This window comes from Prunus avium, chromosome 1 (genome assembly GCF_965620075.1).
Source record: "Prunus avium chromosome 1, drPruAviu1.hap1.1, whole genome shotgun sequence".
NCBI classification, from domain to species: domain Eukaryota; kingdom Viridiplantae; phylum Streptophyta; class Magnoliopsida; order Rosales; family Rosaceae; genus Prunus; species Prunus avium.
In genome coordinates, this window is record NC_142284.1 from 56,072,129 (window position 1) to 56,093,223 (window position 21,095).

The following is a 21,095-nucleotide window of genomic DNA, read 5'->3' on the forward strand; positions in this document are numbered from 1 at the left end:
ACTTTTCCACTTTGTATATCGTGATTGACTGGGATAGTAAAATAGTGTTATCCCCGTTTCACAAAAAAATTTCTACTCATTCTGGACTTTTAGTGGGCCCACTTAATCCAATTTGGGCTCATCTAGAATCGAACCAAGGCCCATGCATGTGGGTTAGTGGATTTGATCAACCCACCCAATCCAATTCCACTACTAGAAAACTAGCAGAGTTCTGAAGACTCGGAATCGCCGGGACATAAATGGCTCTGCTCTCCACTTTCACCTTCCGCCATTTTCTGCACAGAAGCCCCAAACTGAAACCACCACTATTCGCCATAGCTTCCACTTCACTCTCTCTTCTCTCAATCTCCCATCTCACCCCCAAGCGTCTCAAACTCCACCCTCGCTCCCCACTCTATTTACCCTTATGCCACTGCTCTTCTTTCACTAGCTCTTACCCAGAAAAGACCCAGCCTCAAACGCTGCTTCTCAGCAAAGACGAGCGATCAGCGAGTGGGTCCCGGCAACTGGAGACCACAACCACAATCGCGGCAATCGTGACGTCACTGGGGGGACCACCTGGCGCGGTTGGGATTGTGCGGCTGTCGGGTCCGTCTGCGGTGGCCATTGTTGGCCGCGTGTTCCGTCAGACGAAGAAGAAGAGGAAGAAGACGGTGGGCACGTGGCGGCCCACCAGCCATGTGGTTGAGTACGGCGTCGTTTGCGACCCCAACGGCAATGTCATCGACGAGGTACTGTACTTTTCAATTTCACTTTCACTGAATGGAGTTGAAATTTGAATTCTGTGAATGATACAGGACATGGGTTTTGGTTGCTTTCAGGTTTTGGCTGTGCCCATGTTGGCCCCAAGGTCTTATACGCGTGAAGACGTGGTTGAGCTTCAATGCCATGGAACCCAAGTGTGCCTCACTCGCGTCCTGAGAGCTTGTGTAGAAGCTGGAGCAAGGCTTGCCGAACCAGGTCGTTATTTTTAGCTCAGAATGTTTTAACTTTAGGAATTTCAGCTTTAAATTTTTGAGCTTTTGGAATTTTAGCTTGAAAATTTTGAACTTTTGGAATACAAGTAAACGAAAGACTAAAGATGTGTGCTTTGGTTTTTCCTTTCAGGTGAGTTTACTCTGCGTGCATTTCTCAATGGCCGCTTGGACCTAACTCAAGCTGAAAATGTTGACAGGCTCATTTCGGCTAAGTCCGTAGCTGCAGCAGATGCAGCACTGGCTGCAATTCAGGCATGTGTATTTGTTTGTCTGTATAATTTATACGTTCCTGCTTTCAGAAACTGGTTGCTACTAATATTTATGTTAGCCTTAGTTGGGGTAAATGATAATTAACCCGGAATTTTTTTTTAAAAAAACATTTGAACTTTGACAGGGTGGCTTCTCTTCCATGGTAAAATCTATAAGAGCTCAGTGCATTGAGTTGCTTACAGAAATTGAAGCCCGTTTGGATTTTGATGATGAGATGCCACCACTTGATACGAACCAAGTTGTGATGAAAATAAATTCCATGTCAGAAGATGTTGAGAGTGCACTCGAGACAGCCAATTATGACCAACTCCTGCAATCTGGAATACAGGTGCAGTTTTCAAAATGAATTTCTCATTCTCACATTTTCTTCCTCATTTGGCTTTACTTTATGACATTCTAAATACAATTTGCAGATAGCAATTCTGGGCCGTCCAAACGTTGGGAAGTCAAGTCTCCTCAATGCATGGAGCAAAGTATGTGGTGGCAATTTTAGTTTTTCGATTTTTTTTGGGGGGAGGGGGTGATTGCCATTAATTCCTACATGAGTCCTTATTTGCTTAATGAATTGCTGGAGTTATGCAGCATCCATCTCAAGTATTGGATGTATTTAGGATCCCATTAAAATATTTTGTTATGTTTAGTAATTACTTGATGTATGAGATGTTACTGAGTGCCACTTTTTTATTTTAGCGTGCAGACTGAGAGAGCAATAGTTACAGAAATTGCTGGCACCACTCGGGATGTGGTTGAAGCCAGTATTACAGTTCATGGAATTCCTGTAACCCTTCTTGATACAGCAGGCATCAGAGAAACCAATGACATTGTGGAGAAAATTGGTAAGGGTATCCATCTTTGTACAATCTTGATGTGTAGAGATTTTGGGTTGATTTCATGCCAGATGCACAAGAAGCCAAGTTCACCTCATATCTAGGTTTCTTTTCCATTAGCATAAGATTTTGGTTATTTTCAATATTGATCCTTTTGAACTAGTAGGGTCATTGGGAATTAGTGAAATAACTCATTTTCTTCTGTGTTGAGTTTGTTGTGTTTACTGTCCATGGGATCCCTCAAGAATCTGCATTGCCTTATACTTGTTTTAACACAGCACATTTACAGTTCCGATTTTGTATTGAAAACTTTACTAGTTTATTAGTTTAATAGTTTACATTCCATACATTTATCTCATAGAGTTTGGTGATTTAAACCACAGACCAGTTGCCCAAGTGAAATGGTGATATTTTTCACAGACAACCAATGATATGTTTTGTTTTAGATTTATTCTGTTTTGAGGAATGATATGCTTATTGCTTGATGTATGGTGACCTTATCTAGCATTGGGTATTGCGTATCTGAATTTCCTTGACTGTCTTTATCACAGGTGTGGAGAGGTCTGAAGCAGTTGCTATGGGTGCTGATGTTATTATTATGGCAATAAGTGCTCTTGATGGCTGGACTCCAGAAGACTCTGAACTTCTGAATAGAATTCAATCTAATAAGGTTTCCTTTCACTCTCTGTATCATATAATATGCACATCTCCTTTTGTTTATCAATCATTCTGTTTGATTATGCAAATTTACGATTAGGATATACAATAAATCGTTGTTTTATGTCTGGTATTACAGAAATCAACTGGATCTTCCACCCCAATGATCCTTGTAATTAACAAAATAGACTGTGTTCCATCTGATTGCATGGAGTGGGCTGAAAAATATATCAATTCATTCAGTAAGCATGTTTTGACATCTGCTATCACTGGTCAAGGAATCCAAGGTTTAGAGACGGCAATATTAGACATTGTCGGTCTCAACAAAAGTTCTGTGGGGAGCCGCAGATGGACTGTAAACCAGGTTAGCTACCTATACATCAGCGTGTGTGTTTTGTTTTTTTACTTCCATAATTGCATTGTTATCTCTTGTTTACTCAGATTTGAAGGTAGAAAATACATTCACTTTGGTTCAGATTGATCTTTTGACTAGTCCTATGAGAATAAAAAAAATTATCTTATGATTAGCAGTTGATTCATTGTTGCATTAAAATTTTGATGAATCATCAGAGACAATGCGAGCAGCTTGTTCGAACCAAGGAGGCCCTCGTGAGGTTGAAATCCTCAATAGAAGAGGAAATGCCTTTGGACTTCTGGACAATTGATTTGAGGGATGCGGCAATCGCCCTTGGTCAAATAAGTGGAGAAGACATTTCAGAGGAGGTTTTGTCCAACATTTTTGGCAAGTTCTGTATTGGTAAATAGAATATGGCCAAACGAAAGTATTGAACCATAGAGAGTTTTGTAGCACATTAGATTCGACAGGATGAGGAAGAAAACTTTTTCTTAGCCAAGTTAAAATTTCATTATGCTTTTCTCCATTGAAACACTTCAGCCTGATTCTGCCCTATTCTCCTCCTTGGAATGTAATATGCACAGTAGAAAAGTTTATAAGATTATTTTTTTATGAAATCTCCAGTGTTAATTTTGCTTGCGGTGCCGAATCATTTGTTGTCTGTAATGTCTATCTAAGATTCTAAGAAATGGTGAAAATAGGCTCAATGTGGGATCTTAGCTTTCGGCTTTGCCATTAAAACAAGGTCATCTTGGGATAATTGACCATAAAATATTATAAATAATCAAGAGAGAATGTATCAGGACATGAAAGACCATCAGCAATGGCTTTGGAAGTCCTGAATACAACGTAGCAATGCCACCACCAAAATGCCCTTATGGACGGCAAATATTATAGCTGACAAGAAAAGCCTCGAGTCTGCAAGAACAACAAAATGAGACGGCTGTCACTCAAAACCAACCCAGAAAAATACATAACCAAGCCACCATATATATATATATATATTCATTGATCTGAAATCTTTCACAAAGGGAATTGTAAGCCTCTAAAACAAAATGTGTTTCAAAATAGGAAGAGAATTGACCAAGGAGGAACTTAAAGAGAAAGAAAAGAAAAGGAAAGCTATAGAGAAGGAGAAAAAGAAAAGAGAAGAAAAGGAGGAGAGAGAGAAGGAGAGGAAGAGGCAAGAACAAGAGATGAAGAGGAAAAAAGAGAAGGAGAAGAAGAAGCGTGAAGAGTTGAAAAGAAAAGAAAAAGAGAAGGCAAAAATGAAGCACAAGGTGAAGAAATAATCGAGTGACTAGCATTGACTGGCATTTGCAATCCCCTTCCAAGTTCTTTTATTTTATTGAGAGCTGTTATTGGCAATTTTTTTTTTGGTCGAAAGAACTGTTATTGGCACTCTAAAATACATTTTACGCTTATTTGTTTTTCCCAAGGTGTTCAATTTCTTCTCTCCCTTTATGCATACTGGAGTAGTTTCATTAAACTTTTTATCCGTCTAAATCCGAATCCAAGTCGTGTGACAAATTCAAGGTTTATAATGTACCCTTTTATAAAAAAAAGGAAAACATTCAAGGTACTCCTTGGATTTGAGTTTTGTTAGATTTTGAGATGAATTACATTGTTACTTTTAACTAAAAATGAGGCTGAAATAGTGAGATCAAGCTTTGGAATATATATGTATTCTGAAGACTCAACTTTAACCCAAGGCTACTGCCAAGATGCCACGTCCATCACCCCATGCATAAAAAAATAATAATAATTCTGGCCTACAAAGATGACTTGACATGGACCGTAGTGACATGGTGTTATTAGAAGGATCTTTTCAGACTATAAGTCCGATATGAATGAATAAAATTACACAATGATGATGAGCATGAATCTGCTATTACAAGTGAAATAATTGACAGTTCTCACAGAATATTACAAACTATGTTGTAATTTTTTGTTTCCAAGCATTGATCAGCCATGTAGGAAAATAATGAAACAGAGCCTGCAAATGCTGGTTGTTTCCTTTTTTACTATCTATTTCCTTTTATCTTACTCATGACTTACAAAATTTACACTTGGGAGCCAGACTGCTCCCTACAAATCTTCTGCCTCTATTATACACTGAAGCTTCTATCAGCAACCTAAATCTATTGATGCATCTGATAGGCAAGCAGTCATTGTGTTCTTACATATGCTAAGGGCAGATAAATAACATGCACCTACTTATCAAGATATGGCTATGATTCAAGCAGATACAACACAAGCAATTTGTCGTCAGATGTGAAGCACCAACTTTTGTATTAACCGAGTACCTTCCGGAGTTCATCGATCAATAGCACTCTGCTTGATGGCTCAACCTGCATTAGATTCAAATCATTACATCCAGGTGGCAAAGATATAACATGCAAAGATGCTTTTAAAAAAGAATATAACATTATTGTTTACCTTGCTTAGAAGGGCAGCAAGACCCTGAGGTAGGGCTTGCAAATCAGAAATCGAGTCACCAATATTTGCCAATTGAAGCAATACCTTCTGGACCCGCAACTCCTTTAATTTATCCTCATAATTTTTTGGATCATCCTTCCATGTAAAGAAAACGCCATCATCCACCCAAGCATCTTCTCTGGATTTTGAAATATCAGAACTGAAAAACCAGCTCTTGATCAAATCTATTGCAGATTTATGTGAAAGCTGTTCGCCAGCAGCATCTCTCAATGTCTTGATGAGTGACTCTTCGGCAATTCTCCGACGCAATCTCTTGTAGAAGAAAGATCGAGAAGTATTCCAGTCCAACACTTCTCGGATTACCCCTTTTGCAGCCATCCTAAGAGAAGTATCATGCAGTTCTGCAAATCTAGTGGCTATCTGAGTGTAGACAGGCAAAAGCTGTTTCTCACGTGATCTTATCTGATGCTGTAGGGGTTCAACCATCTCGTGTGCCCCACAGCTCCTGGCTTCCTGAAGTTTTGCCTTCAGTTGGATCAGCTGTTGGTCAAGCCTACCCATGCTCTCCAGCAGCTCCTTGTACCTGAACTTGATCTCGATCATCCCCTCTGGCTCAAGCACATTACCTCTAGCAGTTCGATCAGCATACATTTCAATATGGTCTGGATTTATCCGACTATCCACGACCACCCATGCTCCACCGCGGAGCTCACCCATCATAGGGATGAATACAAAAATGGGCTGTTTGTAAGTCCTAAGGTTCTCTACAATGGTTGATCCAGCCTGAAGGATCCCTTCGAAAAGGTCCCTCTGCCCACCAGAAAAGCCTCTCCAGTTAGCAAGAATGAAAAGTGGGAGCTCTTCTCTGTTGAAATCTAATAATGCTTGGGCTGTCTTACTTGCAGAATCAGGAAACCATACTTGCCCAGCCTGAGGAACGACTCTCTCATGGGAATCAAGCTGGCCTGGATCAGCAGGTATGACTTGCATCACCGTCTGTGTCTCAACAGCAACTATTCCTACAGGGATTCCTCCAAGCTTCGCCCTTCCAGTAACAACTGTTCTTGCCCAGCCTTCTAGCGTCTCAACAAAGCTGCCTTTGTCAAAAATACCACCCATCCAGTTCCCATTACCATTTAAAGTACCACAAATAGCAGCACGAGGATCACAGGAATTCTCAGGGTAGTACTCAACAGGCCTTTCTGGAGGATCCAAGGGACATGAAATGGGGAGTGGGCCACCAGCATGGGCAGGAACATAGCTTAACCACTTCAAAATAGCAGATATTCCTTCAAGATCATCAGCAACCGTTAGATGGACAACCCCATTTGTTCCCATAATTTTAGGTCCTCCAAGTTGCATATGAGAGCTGTACACCTCCCGGCCAAGAAGTTTGTTCAATGCAGAGAAACCAGTTAAAATTATGGGCTGATCAAGCCTTTGTATGCACCGCATTCCAAGCCGAGCAAGATAAGCGCCTATCCCTACAGTTCTGCCAGTCACATATGTTAAGGTAAAGGTTTCCTTGTATGCCCTCGAATATGCACCAGCAATTGCTCCACTGCCTGTCAAGCTCTCAACCCCCAAGCCATCCTCCTTTCCAACAATGGTATCTATAACCCATCTGGTTTCTCCACTTGCAAGCTTTAATTCATGTGCTATCACAGATGATCCAATCCGAGCATAATCCTCACAGGTCAAATACACATACTGAAAGCCACGTTCAGGGCTTGTTTCATCGGACCAACCAACTTTAAAGCAGGATTTGACTTCTTCAGCTACCCCAATACGGGCACCTGAGTTTGCTGCCAAGTATATCAAAGGCAGTTTCTTGGCACAAGCAAGCTCAGTTACCGCAAAGAAGAATGCATCCTCTCTTGGGCCAAAAGATCCAGCTTTAAAGGTCACATCATTTGAAACAATCAATATCTTCCTTCCAGAAGGGAACTCAGGGGTAGACATCTCCATAGACCAGGCTACCATACCAACATCATTGAGCCCAGGTGGACGCTCTACATTGACAAGTGGAGAACCCCAGGTGCCTTTTTGGTCAGCAAATTTGAGCTCAGAGACTTTAAGAACTTTATCCTTGGGTATTTTACCACCTGGTAATTGGGATGCCCATGACTGTTCCAAGGCCGTCTGAAATGCCTGCAAAATAACATTTATCTCCAGTTAGTTTCACCATACTTCTGAATCACGGAAAAACATAAAATTGATTTACCAACAAAAAAAAAAAAAAAACCAAACCCATATCACAAATCTCACCAGTGGAAAATCATAACAGTAAGTGGTGCTGGTTCTCCGTGCCAACAGACGTTTACGGTCAATAGCTCCCAAAGGCTGATAGTGCGCATTCACTGGTACATCATGCAGGGGACCCTGAAGAGAAGCTGAATGGTATACCACTCTACATTTGCTGTTATCCTCTAGTTCCCGATAGATCTGAATATCATGTTGATCAGTAATGCAATCATGACTCATGATCCATACAAATTATTAAAGGAGACTCCATATGCTTTACTACCGAACTTCAACAATTATTTAGCTGGAAAAGGTAACTGGGTGGTAGAAAACATAAATAAAATGTGCATCATATATAAACATACTTGTATAGTGCAGGTATGACCAGTCACATTTGTCACGACAACCCTCCAAGCCTGTCCAGAGGATGCTATCCACAGCTTCACTTCCCACTCACAGACACCCAACCTATGCATCCTTACACCAACAGAAGCATGGATTTCACGTGCAAGTTCTTCTAAAATCGCCTCCACCACAGTTTCTTCTTGCCCAGCATCTAAATCTACTCTCCTGGCACAATTATTCAAATGTAAGATTCTAAAAAGTTCACCATATTATCTCAGAAGCAAAGAAATTGAATAAGAAAAGGAAAATAATTACTTGTGGTAAGGCAGTAGATCATCAATTTGTTGCTCACGTAAGATATAAAGATACATATGAGTATAGTCGGATTTGACATTGGCATTGTGCGCATTAAGTTCCAACTCTTCCATTGCTGTTAATAAGGACCTCAAAATGCTCCTTGAAGTAAATGACAAAGCCCATTGCTTACTAGCTGCTTCCACGTCTAGCCTTTGAAATCCAGTGAATCCTTCATTTGTTGTTGGCTGCCTTACAAGTGTTCTGAGGAACATTCTTTGGATTGGTAGCGGCTTGTCTACAACAGTGTACAAGTGCCACTGACGGTCCCGAGATGGGGTATACTGTATATTCTCATAGCCTTTGAGCTTGTCCTGGATCAGAACAAAAGTTGAGTAACTTCATAGCAAGAGTCCATGCATATAATTTTTCTCACTCTTAACCCAAAACACTGGTGCTAGAACCAAAAAATTACTAACCAATTCAAGATAAATGGATAGAGGAGGTTCCAGATGACGCAATAAAGGCTCTTCCTCATAATAGAGCTTCTCTGACGACCAGTGGAAGGAATGCCTCATTGGGGCTCGCCCTTCATCTCTTTGTATGATACAACTAATTACTCTGACACCTGCACTGTGTAGACTGGAGGCTACTCCTTGCTCTTTAAGTATTTTGGCTAACTTCTTAATTCTTTCTTGAGCCTGATCCTCATCTCCACTGCCATGCATCAATCAACAATGGTCGTCAATAAGGTTTTTAACTGTAGGTTCTATTTGGCATGTCTTTGCAGATAAAAAGAAATAATTAAAACTGTTTATTATCAGAAATAGGACCATTGTAAATTTGGAGTGTAGACAGATCCAATTAAAACTAAGACTTGGTAAGATTACAAACTAATCAGAATACAGCGCAAGCTTAGCTTTTCAAACCTGTCCCGAAATATTCATCACATGTTGAATATAAAGTTGAAACTTCAATGATTATAAAAAGGGCAGGTACAATACCTATCCTGAAGTAAACTCATTGGATTGTTGATGCCAACTAAAGCAATATGCATCATATTACCAAAGCCACTTGGTTCAGTAGATCCATTTGGAATTGATTCATGAAGTTGATGAGACATTTCTTTCAATGCAGCACTAATAATTGCTGGCAGAAATTGAAGAGATTTTATTATAACCATGACTCCCCATTTTCTCTCGCTGTGTTTCTCAACCGATTTATCAAATGATTGATCTTCATTGGAATTTTTTCTCTCAGTATGTTCTTCCAAGAACTCCCATGAAGCCATAAGACCAGATCGGTGCCACTGCATCCTGACACTCCCCTTTACAAGATATGGCTGATGGCAAAAACAAAGTTAAGCAAGGAAATTACGGTCAAAAATTAAGTAAGCAGGAACTCAAAGTGTTTGAACCATGGTACCTGGTATAACCGACGCACATAACTCTCTACAACTCGCCTCTGAAGAGTGTGATCACTATGATCAAATAGACCTACAAGGGCATCTTCAACTGCCAAAGGAGCACTCACAAGATCCTCCATTCGTTCATTTATGGCACTTTTCCTCTTTGGGGTATCCATGGTTTCACCATCCTCAGTAAACATCTCCAACTCAGAAAGACTTCTGGCAATGCTGGAACGAAGTTCACTCAACTTGGTTTGCTCCATCAGTTGACTGGCCTTTAGTGCCAACTGCACAAATTTAATTCAGCATTAGGACAATATTAGGAAACAAAAAAGAAGATGAGAATATAAATCTAATGAAAAGTAAATACACATTGATTGCTGATGTGAGGAGAATTTAGACTGGATTTTGTAAAACTTGAAAGCAGAAGGAAGATCGACATATTAAAAACTAATAACTCAGCACGGTTTGAATAACTCAGTTCTATGGCTCATACATAACCACTGTTGACGATAACTGGAGAACTGAGTCTGGATTTTGAAAAACTTATAAACAGAGAAAGAAATATCCATATATAAAAAGTTATTAGTTGAAGCTGGATTTGATTAACTCAGTGCAACGGCCAACCTCAGAATAGCTTGTGTGGTTAAGTGCAGAAAACCGAATTAGTTTGTCCCTATATGCAGCAGGGTTGGGGTAGACCAGTTGTTCCATGAGTCGTAGTATCAACTTATTTTTATTCTTGACACCCTGCAAGCACAAGACACATTATATGGGTATAAAATAATTTCAACAAACAATTAAATGAGACCTGGGAAGGCAAGCCAACTGAGCATGTACTTGATTTTAATACCTGATGAGAAAGCACAATGTCCACAATCTTCAATAGATCTTTTTTATATTGAAGTCGAAGGCGTTCAATTACATCAGCCTGAAGCAGATAAAATATTAGCTATCATGAACGAAGATTCAGACAAGAAAAAAGAAAGAAAGATTACAAATTTACAACATTCAAACTCTTGGAGCAGCCTCAAGTTCCTAATTACCAGGGTACAGTTAACTGTAAAACTGTGAAGCTAAATACACATTTGGAGTTCAATGACCAGTATTCAAGACAATTTTTAACTACTATGTCGTAATTAAACATTAGTCAGGTTAGAGATTTAAGGAAAACAAAAAAAATGAAAAAGAAAATAGCACAACTGAAAAACAATATATAAAAGTCAGTCAAAAACAAAGGTGGCTATGGTAACACCAGGATGTGCAACAAGACAGCAACTAGAGAGGTTTGCCTTTTGCTTATGTGATTATATTAGCATTATTCTATTTTAATTTTTTTACATGCAGATGAATAACCAGAACCCAGTGAGACAAGTTTAAGTCAGGATAACACTTATAAGAACAAATGCCCTTTATGAGCCGAAGACAGCTACATCAATGAACTGTAATGAGCAGCCACGCTCCATTCTTATGTTTCAACTAAAGCCATGAATGTCTCATGATACAAATAAAACAGTACCCGCAGTCTCAAATATTTAGCCTAAGTTGCATAAAAAGTTGGCTTCCATAATGAGAGACTAACCTGAATGTTGTCACTGAATAATTCTTCAACTGACAGATACTCTTCAAAAAGGGATTGAACAATAACTCGGGCATGACTTTCTCTTCCACCCTCATAAGACTTCACAACATTCAGCAAAGGCTCAACAAGCCTTTCTTGGGCTCCTTTCTCTTTATCGGGACAGGAGAATAGATGGGCCTGCAGAAAAATGCACAAACATAAGTCTGAATTTTCCATGGATGCCGGCTCGATATATTTGATCATCCTAAGAGAAAATAGTAATCAAAATAAGGAAATTGAAATATAGAACTCACCTCAAGAATACCACGCAACAATTTGGCAGGGAAGTCAACATTCTGAGAGCTAGAAATCAACTCAAACTCCTTAAATTTTGATTCCAACTGTAAAATTATATGAGAGAATCACATGAGTGTAAAGACTCATTTTGAGCATAAATCAGATGGAAAACCACCCCATTTTTGCTTACTTCATTTTTAAGATCTTTGGGTAGGCGGGTTGCCAGAACTGCAAAGCATTCTTGCCATTGAAGGAAAGGGAGTTCAGGGCTATCTAGGCAATTGAGCAAGTTTTGCACTACCTGAGATAGATGAGAACTATTCAATAAGACAAGTTTAAGAATAACACAATCTACCAAATGATACCAGACAATGTATTCCCACATTTACAAGGCCCAAGAAAATGGCAAGAAATCACAGATTACAAGGTGTTCAAGATATTATGTTTATGTTGAAAGAGAACTCACTTCATTAATGTTATGCTCATAACCAGCAAGAATCATTCGGGCTGCGTTTAAGCTGGCAGCACATCTCTGATGAACTTTACCAGAAATTGCAGTTGGAGGCCCCAGGACTGGGAAGCTCCCATGGAAGGGTTCCGTCTTTCTTACAGCTGAAGGATCATCTAAATCAAGCCTCGCAATAAGTTGACCAGCCTACACAAAACCAATTTTATTTTTTAACTTCTATCAAGAGAAGAATGTATTTACTTCCTACTTGGAACATGATTTACCTGCATTGCTTGGCCTTCAGACATTTTAAAGTGGATAGCTCCAGAAGCAGGTGAAAGAAGAGGCATACACATCTTCATAACCTCAACCTCAGCATATGGTGTGTCAGCATCAACATGACTACCATCAGCAACCAAGTACCTCAGCAGTTTGCATGGTGTCTCTGCTATTAACTTTGATGGATCGTGGTCGTTCTAGATTCAACAAAGGTCAACAACTCAGCTTGCAGAAGGGAATGTGGGGGAAGACAAAAGAAGGGAAATGGGCGCACCTGAAGCAAGCAAGTCCTTCCATCAATAAGAAGGCGAGTTCCAGCTGCTTCTTCCTCTGCATATATAATGTGACTGTTTCCATCTAACTGTAAGAAGAGTTATGAGCAAGAGTTTACTCAAATGAAAAGTACTCATATAAATTAAAAATCCAAGAACAAACAAGTAATAAATAATGAGCAAGAGTAAAATCATCTGTGATGTTAGAATCATAAAAACAATAAAGAGAAAATTTGTACATGCCTGCATCAACAAACCCCCATCACGTAAAGTATGTATCTCTGCTTCGATCTCTGACTCATTCATCCTCAATCTGTAGCTTCCGGGACCCCCCCTCACCATGTCAATCTAGAAATAGTTTTCCATGGCATTGATTATATATAACTAAATATTCTACCAACCAAAAATGTCCAAACGTGTCCAAGACAAAAAAGAAAAATCCTTTGGAATGAAACGACATCGTTGGAAAACATACCGTGTATTTGCTCCCTTCGATGTTCAAGGATACTTGAGCATGGACAAGTGATATATGCTGCAATCAGGATTGACAAATATTAATTGTTGACACCTATAACATGTACCTAGAAGGGTTTTTTTAATACCATACCTTGGGTGGAATTTGTCCTTTCTCAAGATAACCGACGTAATCTGAAACCATTGCTGCACTACTGGCAGATGCTTTCTGAATAGGGCATAATAGGAATAATAAGTGATGCATTTTGCAAGTAAAATATTCAAAATTTAACGGTTAATAAGATAGTTGAACTTACAAACAGAGTCCCTCCAACTACAGAGAGATACCAAGGAGGCCTCTCCGCTCTAACTCGCATGGCAATTCTACTATCTAACCAACCTGTGTGGATTTTATTCTCTCTGTAGTCTGAAGCCTGCAGAACACGCTTCATAGCATTACTTGATGTTTCATCAAAATTCTATGTTCTTTATAATATCTTTTAAAACAATGGTATAGAATTGTATCATAGATTTGTTGTGAAGTTTACATGTAAAAGATCTATTGAATAATCAACATTTGTACGAATTTCTCCTCGAATTTGAATTTCCTTCAGCCCAAGAACCATGTTTGCAATAGCTAGAGCTCGGGACTCTCCAAATGCAAAAACATGTCCTGCCAAAAAAGAGAGAATTTTTAACTATGTTAGTAGCAAGGATGGATGACTAATTTAACAAACAACAGTTCTCAAACCAGTTATGCATAATATCTATATATGAACCCACCGACCGAATGGCCATTGCCCAAGTATAATTGACGGTCACTCAGCTTCTCAGACTGTATGGACCTATTTTATTCACATTATATTCTGGCTATTTAGACAGAAAAAGAAATAAAATCAAGTTGCAGTAGGTTAATACTTACCAAACTGAGAGTCTGAGAATTCATGAATGCCTCCTCCAGACTGCATGTCAAAACATCAATCAGAATTTATCTGAGAACTATATTTTCTTTCTTTCTTTTTCTTTTCTGGAGGAAGTTGTCATTATCCACTTACAAGATATTTACCTTAACAGAAAAGTATGCCCAAACATTTGGCTTGCTTTTAAAACTCAACTCCTGCATAAAGTAAGACATACTCAATATAGAGTCATGTATTGCATTAGGACAAATAAAGTAAGAGTAAGCCTGAGGAACCATCATAACTAACCTGTACTTTCCCGCTAGTAGGCTTAAAGCCATCATCTGGATCCTCACTTGTTACACGCACAGCAACACAATGACCCTTTGGCCTTGTAGATTCTGCCTTGTCAAAATCAAATGGGGTGGCAACAGCTGAGGTCTTTCTCCAAGAATCATATCCACCACCATGTTCCATTCCATAAAATCGCCTTATTTCTAATCAAATGAATCATATAGACAGAGAATGTGAACAAATTAAGAAATATGATAAGTAAATCAAAACATATTCGAAGAAATCCAGAAACTAAGATGATACCAGGAATTTGCCAGAGAGGGATGCCCATTCCAACTGCAACTTGGGCTGCTGGAAGATTTATTTCAGCTATCCACTCAGTGACTGGGTGCTCCACCTACATTGAATTAAATCTTAGACATTTAGTTTCACTCACAAAATTATTTTTCTTGAAAAGCAGATGCAAGAACAGAAGCTAACACAGCTGATCAATGCCCATAGGCATTAGTAAAACAGCTATATGAAATTCTAATCAGTAAATGATAATATGAACATATGATGTTCAACCCTTTTGTAAGAGGTTGCATGAAGACTGAATGGCTTGGTTAACACATAACAAGCATATTTTTGTTTCTATATTCACTTCAGGCATACGCATTTCATTCATCACTGCATTATTCAGTGCCGCCAACAAAACAAACTCAAAAAATGAACACACAATGAGTTCATAAAATCATAAGCTGAAAAAAATTTAAGAGAACCGAAATAACATACCTGTAATCGAGGGTTCAGCTCTAAGAAATAGTACTCGCCAGTGTCCATACTGTATAGATACTCAACTGTGGCTGCTCCGACATAATTAACAGATTTAGCCAACCTTCGAGCCGCCTGCTCCAACTTTTTTACTGTCTCTTGAGGAGCTACAGTTATTGGACCCTCCTCAATAATCTATAGAACATAAAACAAGAAAATTAGGTTTTCAAGGGGAAACATCTCCAGTAGACGAGACTACGCACTACTAAGTACTGGATAAAGAAAATCTTAGAAGGATAAAGAAAAGTTCCCTAGAAGACCAAGCTAAATGTGGAAACGCATAGTATTAAGTTTACTATGTCAGAAATATTACCTTCTGGTGCCGCCTTTGAACACTGCAATCACGGCTGTGCAAAGCTGCAACATTTCCATGCTGATCACATAGTAACTGGACCTCTAAATGTCGGCTCTGATGAGAGAAAAGAAAATAAATTAAATTGTAAAAATTGGCAATATCTGGTCTGAAGTTCGGCAATGATGCTCATCTAAATCAAAAGGCAATGGATTATCTGACCTGGGATGCAACTTTCATTATAAATATTGGAGATCCGGGAACTTCACCCTGAACTTGCTTGAACAATGCCCTAACTTCATCATCATTATGGACCTAGAAAATTAAGAAATTCAACTTAGCTAAGCTCTTGAATGAGGCATGAAAAGGGTCCAACCAAATTCCTTAACATGTTGGATAAGTAAATGAATCTTGTTTCAGGCTCAGCTAACAATTCAGACGCAAATTGCCTATATATATTTTGTCATGCATGAGTCATGACACAAACCTTTCTTATGCCTTTACCACCACCACCCCATGATGCCTTAATCATTGCTGGGTAACCAACAATCTGACAACTCGCAACCGCTTCCTCTGTCGTATAAACACACGCTTCCCTATATATTTCATCTGGGATTGTAACCAAGCAGCTCTCTGAAGGAATTTTTACCTGGAAAACAGACATTAACAGAATCAGATGGCATTACCTGGCAAAAGAAACAAAAAGAAAAATAGGACACAATTTTCAGGATTCATACATGTGATCCACTCCATGGAAGGGTGGGTACATTTGCAGCTTGAGCAATTAATGATGAACCAATTTTATCTCCTAATGCTGCCATAGATACAGCTGGCGGCCCGAGAAATACAATTCCCTTTGCAATCAATGCATCTGGAAGCTCAGGGTTCTCAGAGGCATGTCCCCAACCAGGCCAAACTGCATCAACACGTGTTATCTCTGCCATCTGGGTAGTACAGAACAACAAATTCAGGTGAAATACTAACAAGATCTACAGAAATTTCTGAAATGTTTCAGAGCTACAGGTAAAGTAATACCCCAGGTTGTGCCATGTGCTCTTTATTTTGTTTTTCTATGAAAATGTAGAAATACTCTAAATGGAGAGTGGGTTAGTGTTTGTGTTTGTGTGTGTAATCGTTTTATGGATTGAGCTATCTAAGGACCCAATTTTCAATTTACAAGATCCATAAAGTAAGTAAACTTTCATCCCTTGAGACTTAAACATATTTATCTCCTGAGATGTGAGTGACATTTTTGGTAGCTAATTCAGTAAAAGTTTACTGACTGGATGACATGACTATGGCATAATATGAATTAAAGTTCCCAGAATTAGCTCAGTTTGCTCCAGATTTGGTAGCTAATGAAACAAAGAGAGCCAGAAGGTTTGTATGGGGATTGCGATCATCTATTTGCGAGCAACTACCACTTTAGAGGTCAAAAACTTTGCTCAAATGGAGAAAACCCGGTTTTTGGTGTTGAAAGGTAACAACAAGAAATACAGCTCAAAGTATAAAAACACACCTTCCATAATTACCAATAAATCTTCTATGAATTCTGAGAAAAGTAACAATGTAGCAAAAACTTTGCTCAAATGGAGAAAACCAGGTTTTTGGTGTTGAAAGGTAACAACAAGAAATACAGCTCAAAGTATAAAAACACACCTTCCATAATTACTAATAAATTTTCTATGAATTCTGAGAAAAGTAACAATGTAGCCTCTTCATTTGAGAATTCATTTTTTGTAGTAAGTATCTAGTTCTTATACTTTCTTCTTATTTATATTAAAATTCAATTCTTGCAGTCAAAGAAATGGTGGCAAAATAAACTCAAAGTTCTTTCACTCAGAAGGTTCCTCATGATTTTAGTTGAATATCTGCTTTGTTCGCAAACACTTTGATAAAATAAATAATAAAAAAACTGGAAAACATGAAAGTATATGAGGGAAGAGCTTAGCATACACACCTCTACAATGAGCTGCACATTTGCATAGTTATTATTGTTAGTTCCACCAGGAACCTCCAAAAACTGATCAGCAATTCTAATGTGTTCTGCGTTGATTCTCATGTCCTCTGGTGTGGCCATGGCTACCAATAAAACAGCCTTCTCTGTGCCAAATGTTTCATAGGCCCATGTCCTCACACTACGTATGAACTTCACAGCTGCCATTCCATTGTTTGCAATTAAAATGCTATGGATTGGCTTCTTCCCACCAAGGGCATAGCAGAACTCATCAACATCAGATGCTGTAGCAGGGTGCCTGAGTGGTACTACCCCATTTACATACCCATTTCCACGAGGAAAACTAGGTGTTGTCACCAATCTCCTTTGAGCTTCTGACATGCTGCAGAGCAAGAAACAATGTCCTCAACAAGGTAAATGAAATTTTAGGGAACAAATGTACTGGAACTAATTCAATAAAGCTTGTAATTCTGAAATGGCCCTTTCTTCATTGGCTCTTTTATTTCATACAAGTTAAACCAAATGCATGATCCTTTTATTTCATACAATGTCATCAACGGGTTGCTGTGGTGTAGTGGTTATCACGTTAGTCTTACACCAAATGCATGATCCTAAGCGCAAGATAATAGCAAATATGAACATCTACCTGGTTATACTAAGGCTGCGTTTGGTTACATGGAAGTGAAGTTGATGCTTATATCTGATTCATGCCATCATTATTCATGAACTCTCATTTTCTCTGTAATCTTGTTTCAAATGTAACAAAATCTCAACACTGAATCAATGTTACACTAATTGAAACTTTGAATTCCAGTTCAGGCAACTAGACACAGCCTAAGGATATAGTTGTCAGGTTACAGAGAAGGGGAAAAAAAAAAGAGAATGAACCTTTGTTAAACCATAGACTCCAGAAAACTGCAGAATAGATTCCCAAATCCACAGCAAACACAGCCTTACTGATAAAAGTGCAACCAACCCACAAAAATACAATCTTTGAAAGTTTCAAAACCAATTCCAACTATACTCAAACTACTTCCCAACAACAAATGTCCAAAACAAGCAATACCCGAGCCACCAAAACGTTATTCAAACAGAAGTGCCCACAAGACAATTACTTTAAAGGGTTTAAAGTAAATGACTCACATACCTTAATGAGGAAGAGAAAGAGGAGCTGAAATCTTGATCGAACTGCTCAAATTGCTATCTGGGTACAAAGCATTATGAATCAAGAGGCAGAGTTGTGTGAGAAAACAGAAACCCAGAAATGCGTTATGTGGTTGAATTCAATTCAGTGTGTTGTGTTTGTATGTGAATGTGATCATGTGATCATTGGCACAGAGACACATACACAAAGTGCTACACAAAACCAACCTTGGGAACCTATTTAAGTGTTTGAAGGAATTGCAGAGAGGTAGGTGTGTGGGTTTGTGGGTTTGGGTTTTGTGAGCTGTTGCTGTATGTATCTATTTGCATTCTAACGGCTTTAATAAGAGCTGCACGTGGTACCTGCCAATTCCACACCCTCTTCCTTTGTTAGCAGCAACTCCCAGCTACCCCCTCTGTTTTTCGTCTCTCTCTCCTCTCTCCTCTCTCTCTCTCTCTCGTCTCTTCAACTAATTTATGATCAAGGCCTCAAGGTGGGTCTCGTTTCTATTCTCAAAGCAGTCAAATGATTTCCCCCCCTCTCTCTTTCTTCTTGCGTGTGAATTTTTTTTCTTTAAATCCCCATTTGGATTTTGGGTTCAACCAAATTTCGATTCTTTTTTATGGGTTTAGGCCACTAAATACAAAACCAGACATTACATCACGGTTCATGAATGAAGGAATTAATTTTTGGCGTTGGCGTGTCTTGACTGTGAGTTGAGTTGGGTGGTGCAGTCTACCAACCCTTCACCCTTCCTTTATTTTCGATGAATCAGTCTGTCCGATATAAATGCCAATACTCCAAGTTTTTATCATAATCTGTTCTCAATATAAATTTATATATAATATGTTTTCTCACACACAGTTCTAAGAGTACACAAAAATCAAGAATATATTTTCCAAAAGAAATGTACATAAGCATAGATTTACAACCAAAGAAAGAATACTTATGTGTAGGTGAAAGATTGATATTAATTTTGGATGGTGGTGTTTGGGTTGTGGTTGGAGGTTAGGTCTATCCATGCTATACTTACCTCCCTATCTATCTTCGTTTCCCTAAATTTAATAAAATTGGAAAAATATAAAAGTCATGGAAGAGAGTCACTTTCACATCATGAATATGATGTTTTCATAATTCAACTATCTTTGGTATTGAATAATCATGGCTTAGATTGGATGATGAAAAGGAATTAGGGGGTCTTTTGAACTAGGGCAAAGAAAGTTGATTGATGAAATGATTCAGAATAAAGTAAGTTACAATTAATTTTGATTTGATCAATTGGTTCACATTTTGTTATAGTTTTTTTCTTCTTTTGAACTATATTTAGTTAGGAAAAGTATCGTTTTTTTAATCTTAGGTTGCAAAGCTTCAAGTTTTTAATAATCGTATATGTGTTATAATATAGATAAAATCATAACATATTATAAACATGTCACGGAAGATTACAATTACAGAAAACAATTTTCTCAACTTTTCCTATTCTACTAATATTCAAAATAATATGATTATGATATGATACCCTTTTCTCTCCCCAACTCAAATTCAAAACCCAAATCTTTCCCCAACTTAACATGCATTAAAACCCAACATATATAAATTTGTACAAACTGAATTTATGGCCACATATATATATATATATATATATATATATATATATATATATATACGTGGAAGACAATTATTTTGGTTACTGAACGACCACGTGTTCCAAGGGTTTGAAGAACCGTGTACCTAAGTATATCTCAATTAGCTTTGATCATTTTCTCATACTTAACTTGTGAAGCCTCAAATTTTAGCTAAATATGCTTCCAGGTCAAACCCCACGTACCCACGCTTCAACCTAACTCCATACCTACTCAAGATGTTGTTTGCTTTAATTTTCTTTTATTCCTTTTGGTTAGAGAATTAAAGGACGCAGCCGCCCGTCCCTTTAAGTCCATGATACTGTGGTTTATTTTTTTTTATTTTTAAGAACTTGGGGTCCCAACTTCCAGTCACTCCTATTAGTAACTTCAATCTGTCCGAAAGTGATTGATCATTTTATTCGAGGTTTGTTCGATTGTGAATAGTTGATTGATATGAAAATCAAATAATTTATCGGTTTGTTATTACTTGATCAAAAGTTGACTCCGTTATTTTTATTTATTATTATTATGTGTCACTTGAATCTCTCAAATTTTATTTGCAACACTATGATTTTATCTTAAAAATAAGTGATCGATGGTCTCACACATATTGTGGGCTTGGGAGATGGGGGTTGGGAGATAGAGCTTTAATTTTTGAGGCGTAGTTAATGGTTTTTTGGTCTTTTATATTTATTTTGAGTGGGTCAACCTTTTGGTCAAATGCGTTTTGTTTTCCAACATGTCGATAACTCCTCCTTGGTACTAATCATATTTTGATATATATATATATATATATATATATATATATATATATATATATATAAATAATTCATAAAAAACACAAAAGAAACTTTTTGCACAAATATCATATTTCTATTGGCATAAATGTAAGAGCTCCTACTTACATGGTAAGAATGGAAGTATTTTCCTTTGCGATATTGCTCT

At 38.2% G+C, this 21,095-nt stretch overlaps 2 protein-coding genes across 2 annotated transcripts; one reads left to right on the plus strand and one right to left on the minus strand.

The window, feature by feature from the left end:
- The first annotated feature begins 199 nt into the window (after nt 1–199).
- Nucleotides 200–3,703, plus strand: LOC110752980 (tRNA modification GTPase). The gene is made up of 9 exons (XM_021953771.2): nt 200–731; nt 822–960; nt 1,108–1,229; nt 1,372–1,575; nt 1,661–1,720; nt 1,945–2,083; nt 2,626–2,744; nt 2,871–3,095; nt 3,302–3,703. The coding sequence occupies exons 1-9, from the start codon at nt 240–242 to the stop codon at nt 3,494–3,496; spliced, it is 1,695 nt and encodes a 564-aa protein (XP_021809463.1). The 5' UTR covers nt 200–239; the 3' UTR covers nt 3,497–3,703.
- Nucleotides 3,704–4,933: 1,230 nt separating this feature from the next.
- Nucleotides 4,934–19,181, minus strand: LOC110753236 (acetyl-CoA carboxylase 1). Its single transcript, XM_021954097.2, has 32 exons — nt 18,529–19,181; nt 17,385–17,763; nt 16,162–16,368; nt 15,912–16,073; nt 15,647–15,739; nt 15,446–15,541; nt 15,094–15,267; nt 14,623–14,716; nt 14,335–14,522; nt 14,193–14,243; nt 14,049–14,088; nt 13,675–13,799; nt 13,444–13,560; nt 13,281–13,355; nt 13,149–13,205; nt 12,917–13,021; nt 12,676–12,762; nt 12,407–12,598; nt 12,141–12,329; nt 11,865–11,975; nt 11,692–11,778; nt 11,399–11,575; nt 10,670–10,747; nt 10,444–10,566; nt 9,834–10,103; nt 9,413–9,750; nt 8,888–9,125; nt 8,430–8,782; nt 8,135–8,339; nt 7,794–7,970; nt 5,526–7,676; nt 4,934–5,437 (listed from the first exon to the last, which is right to left on the minus strand). Exons 2-32 carry the CDS (start codon nt 17,760–17,762, stop codon nt 5,381–5,383), a joined length of 6,795 nt encoding a protein of 2,264 aa, XP_021809789.1. The 5' UTR covers nt 17,763; nt 18,529–19,181; the 3' UTR covers nt 4,934–5,380.
- Nucleotides 19,182–21,095: the final 1,914 nt, after the last annotated feature.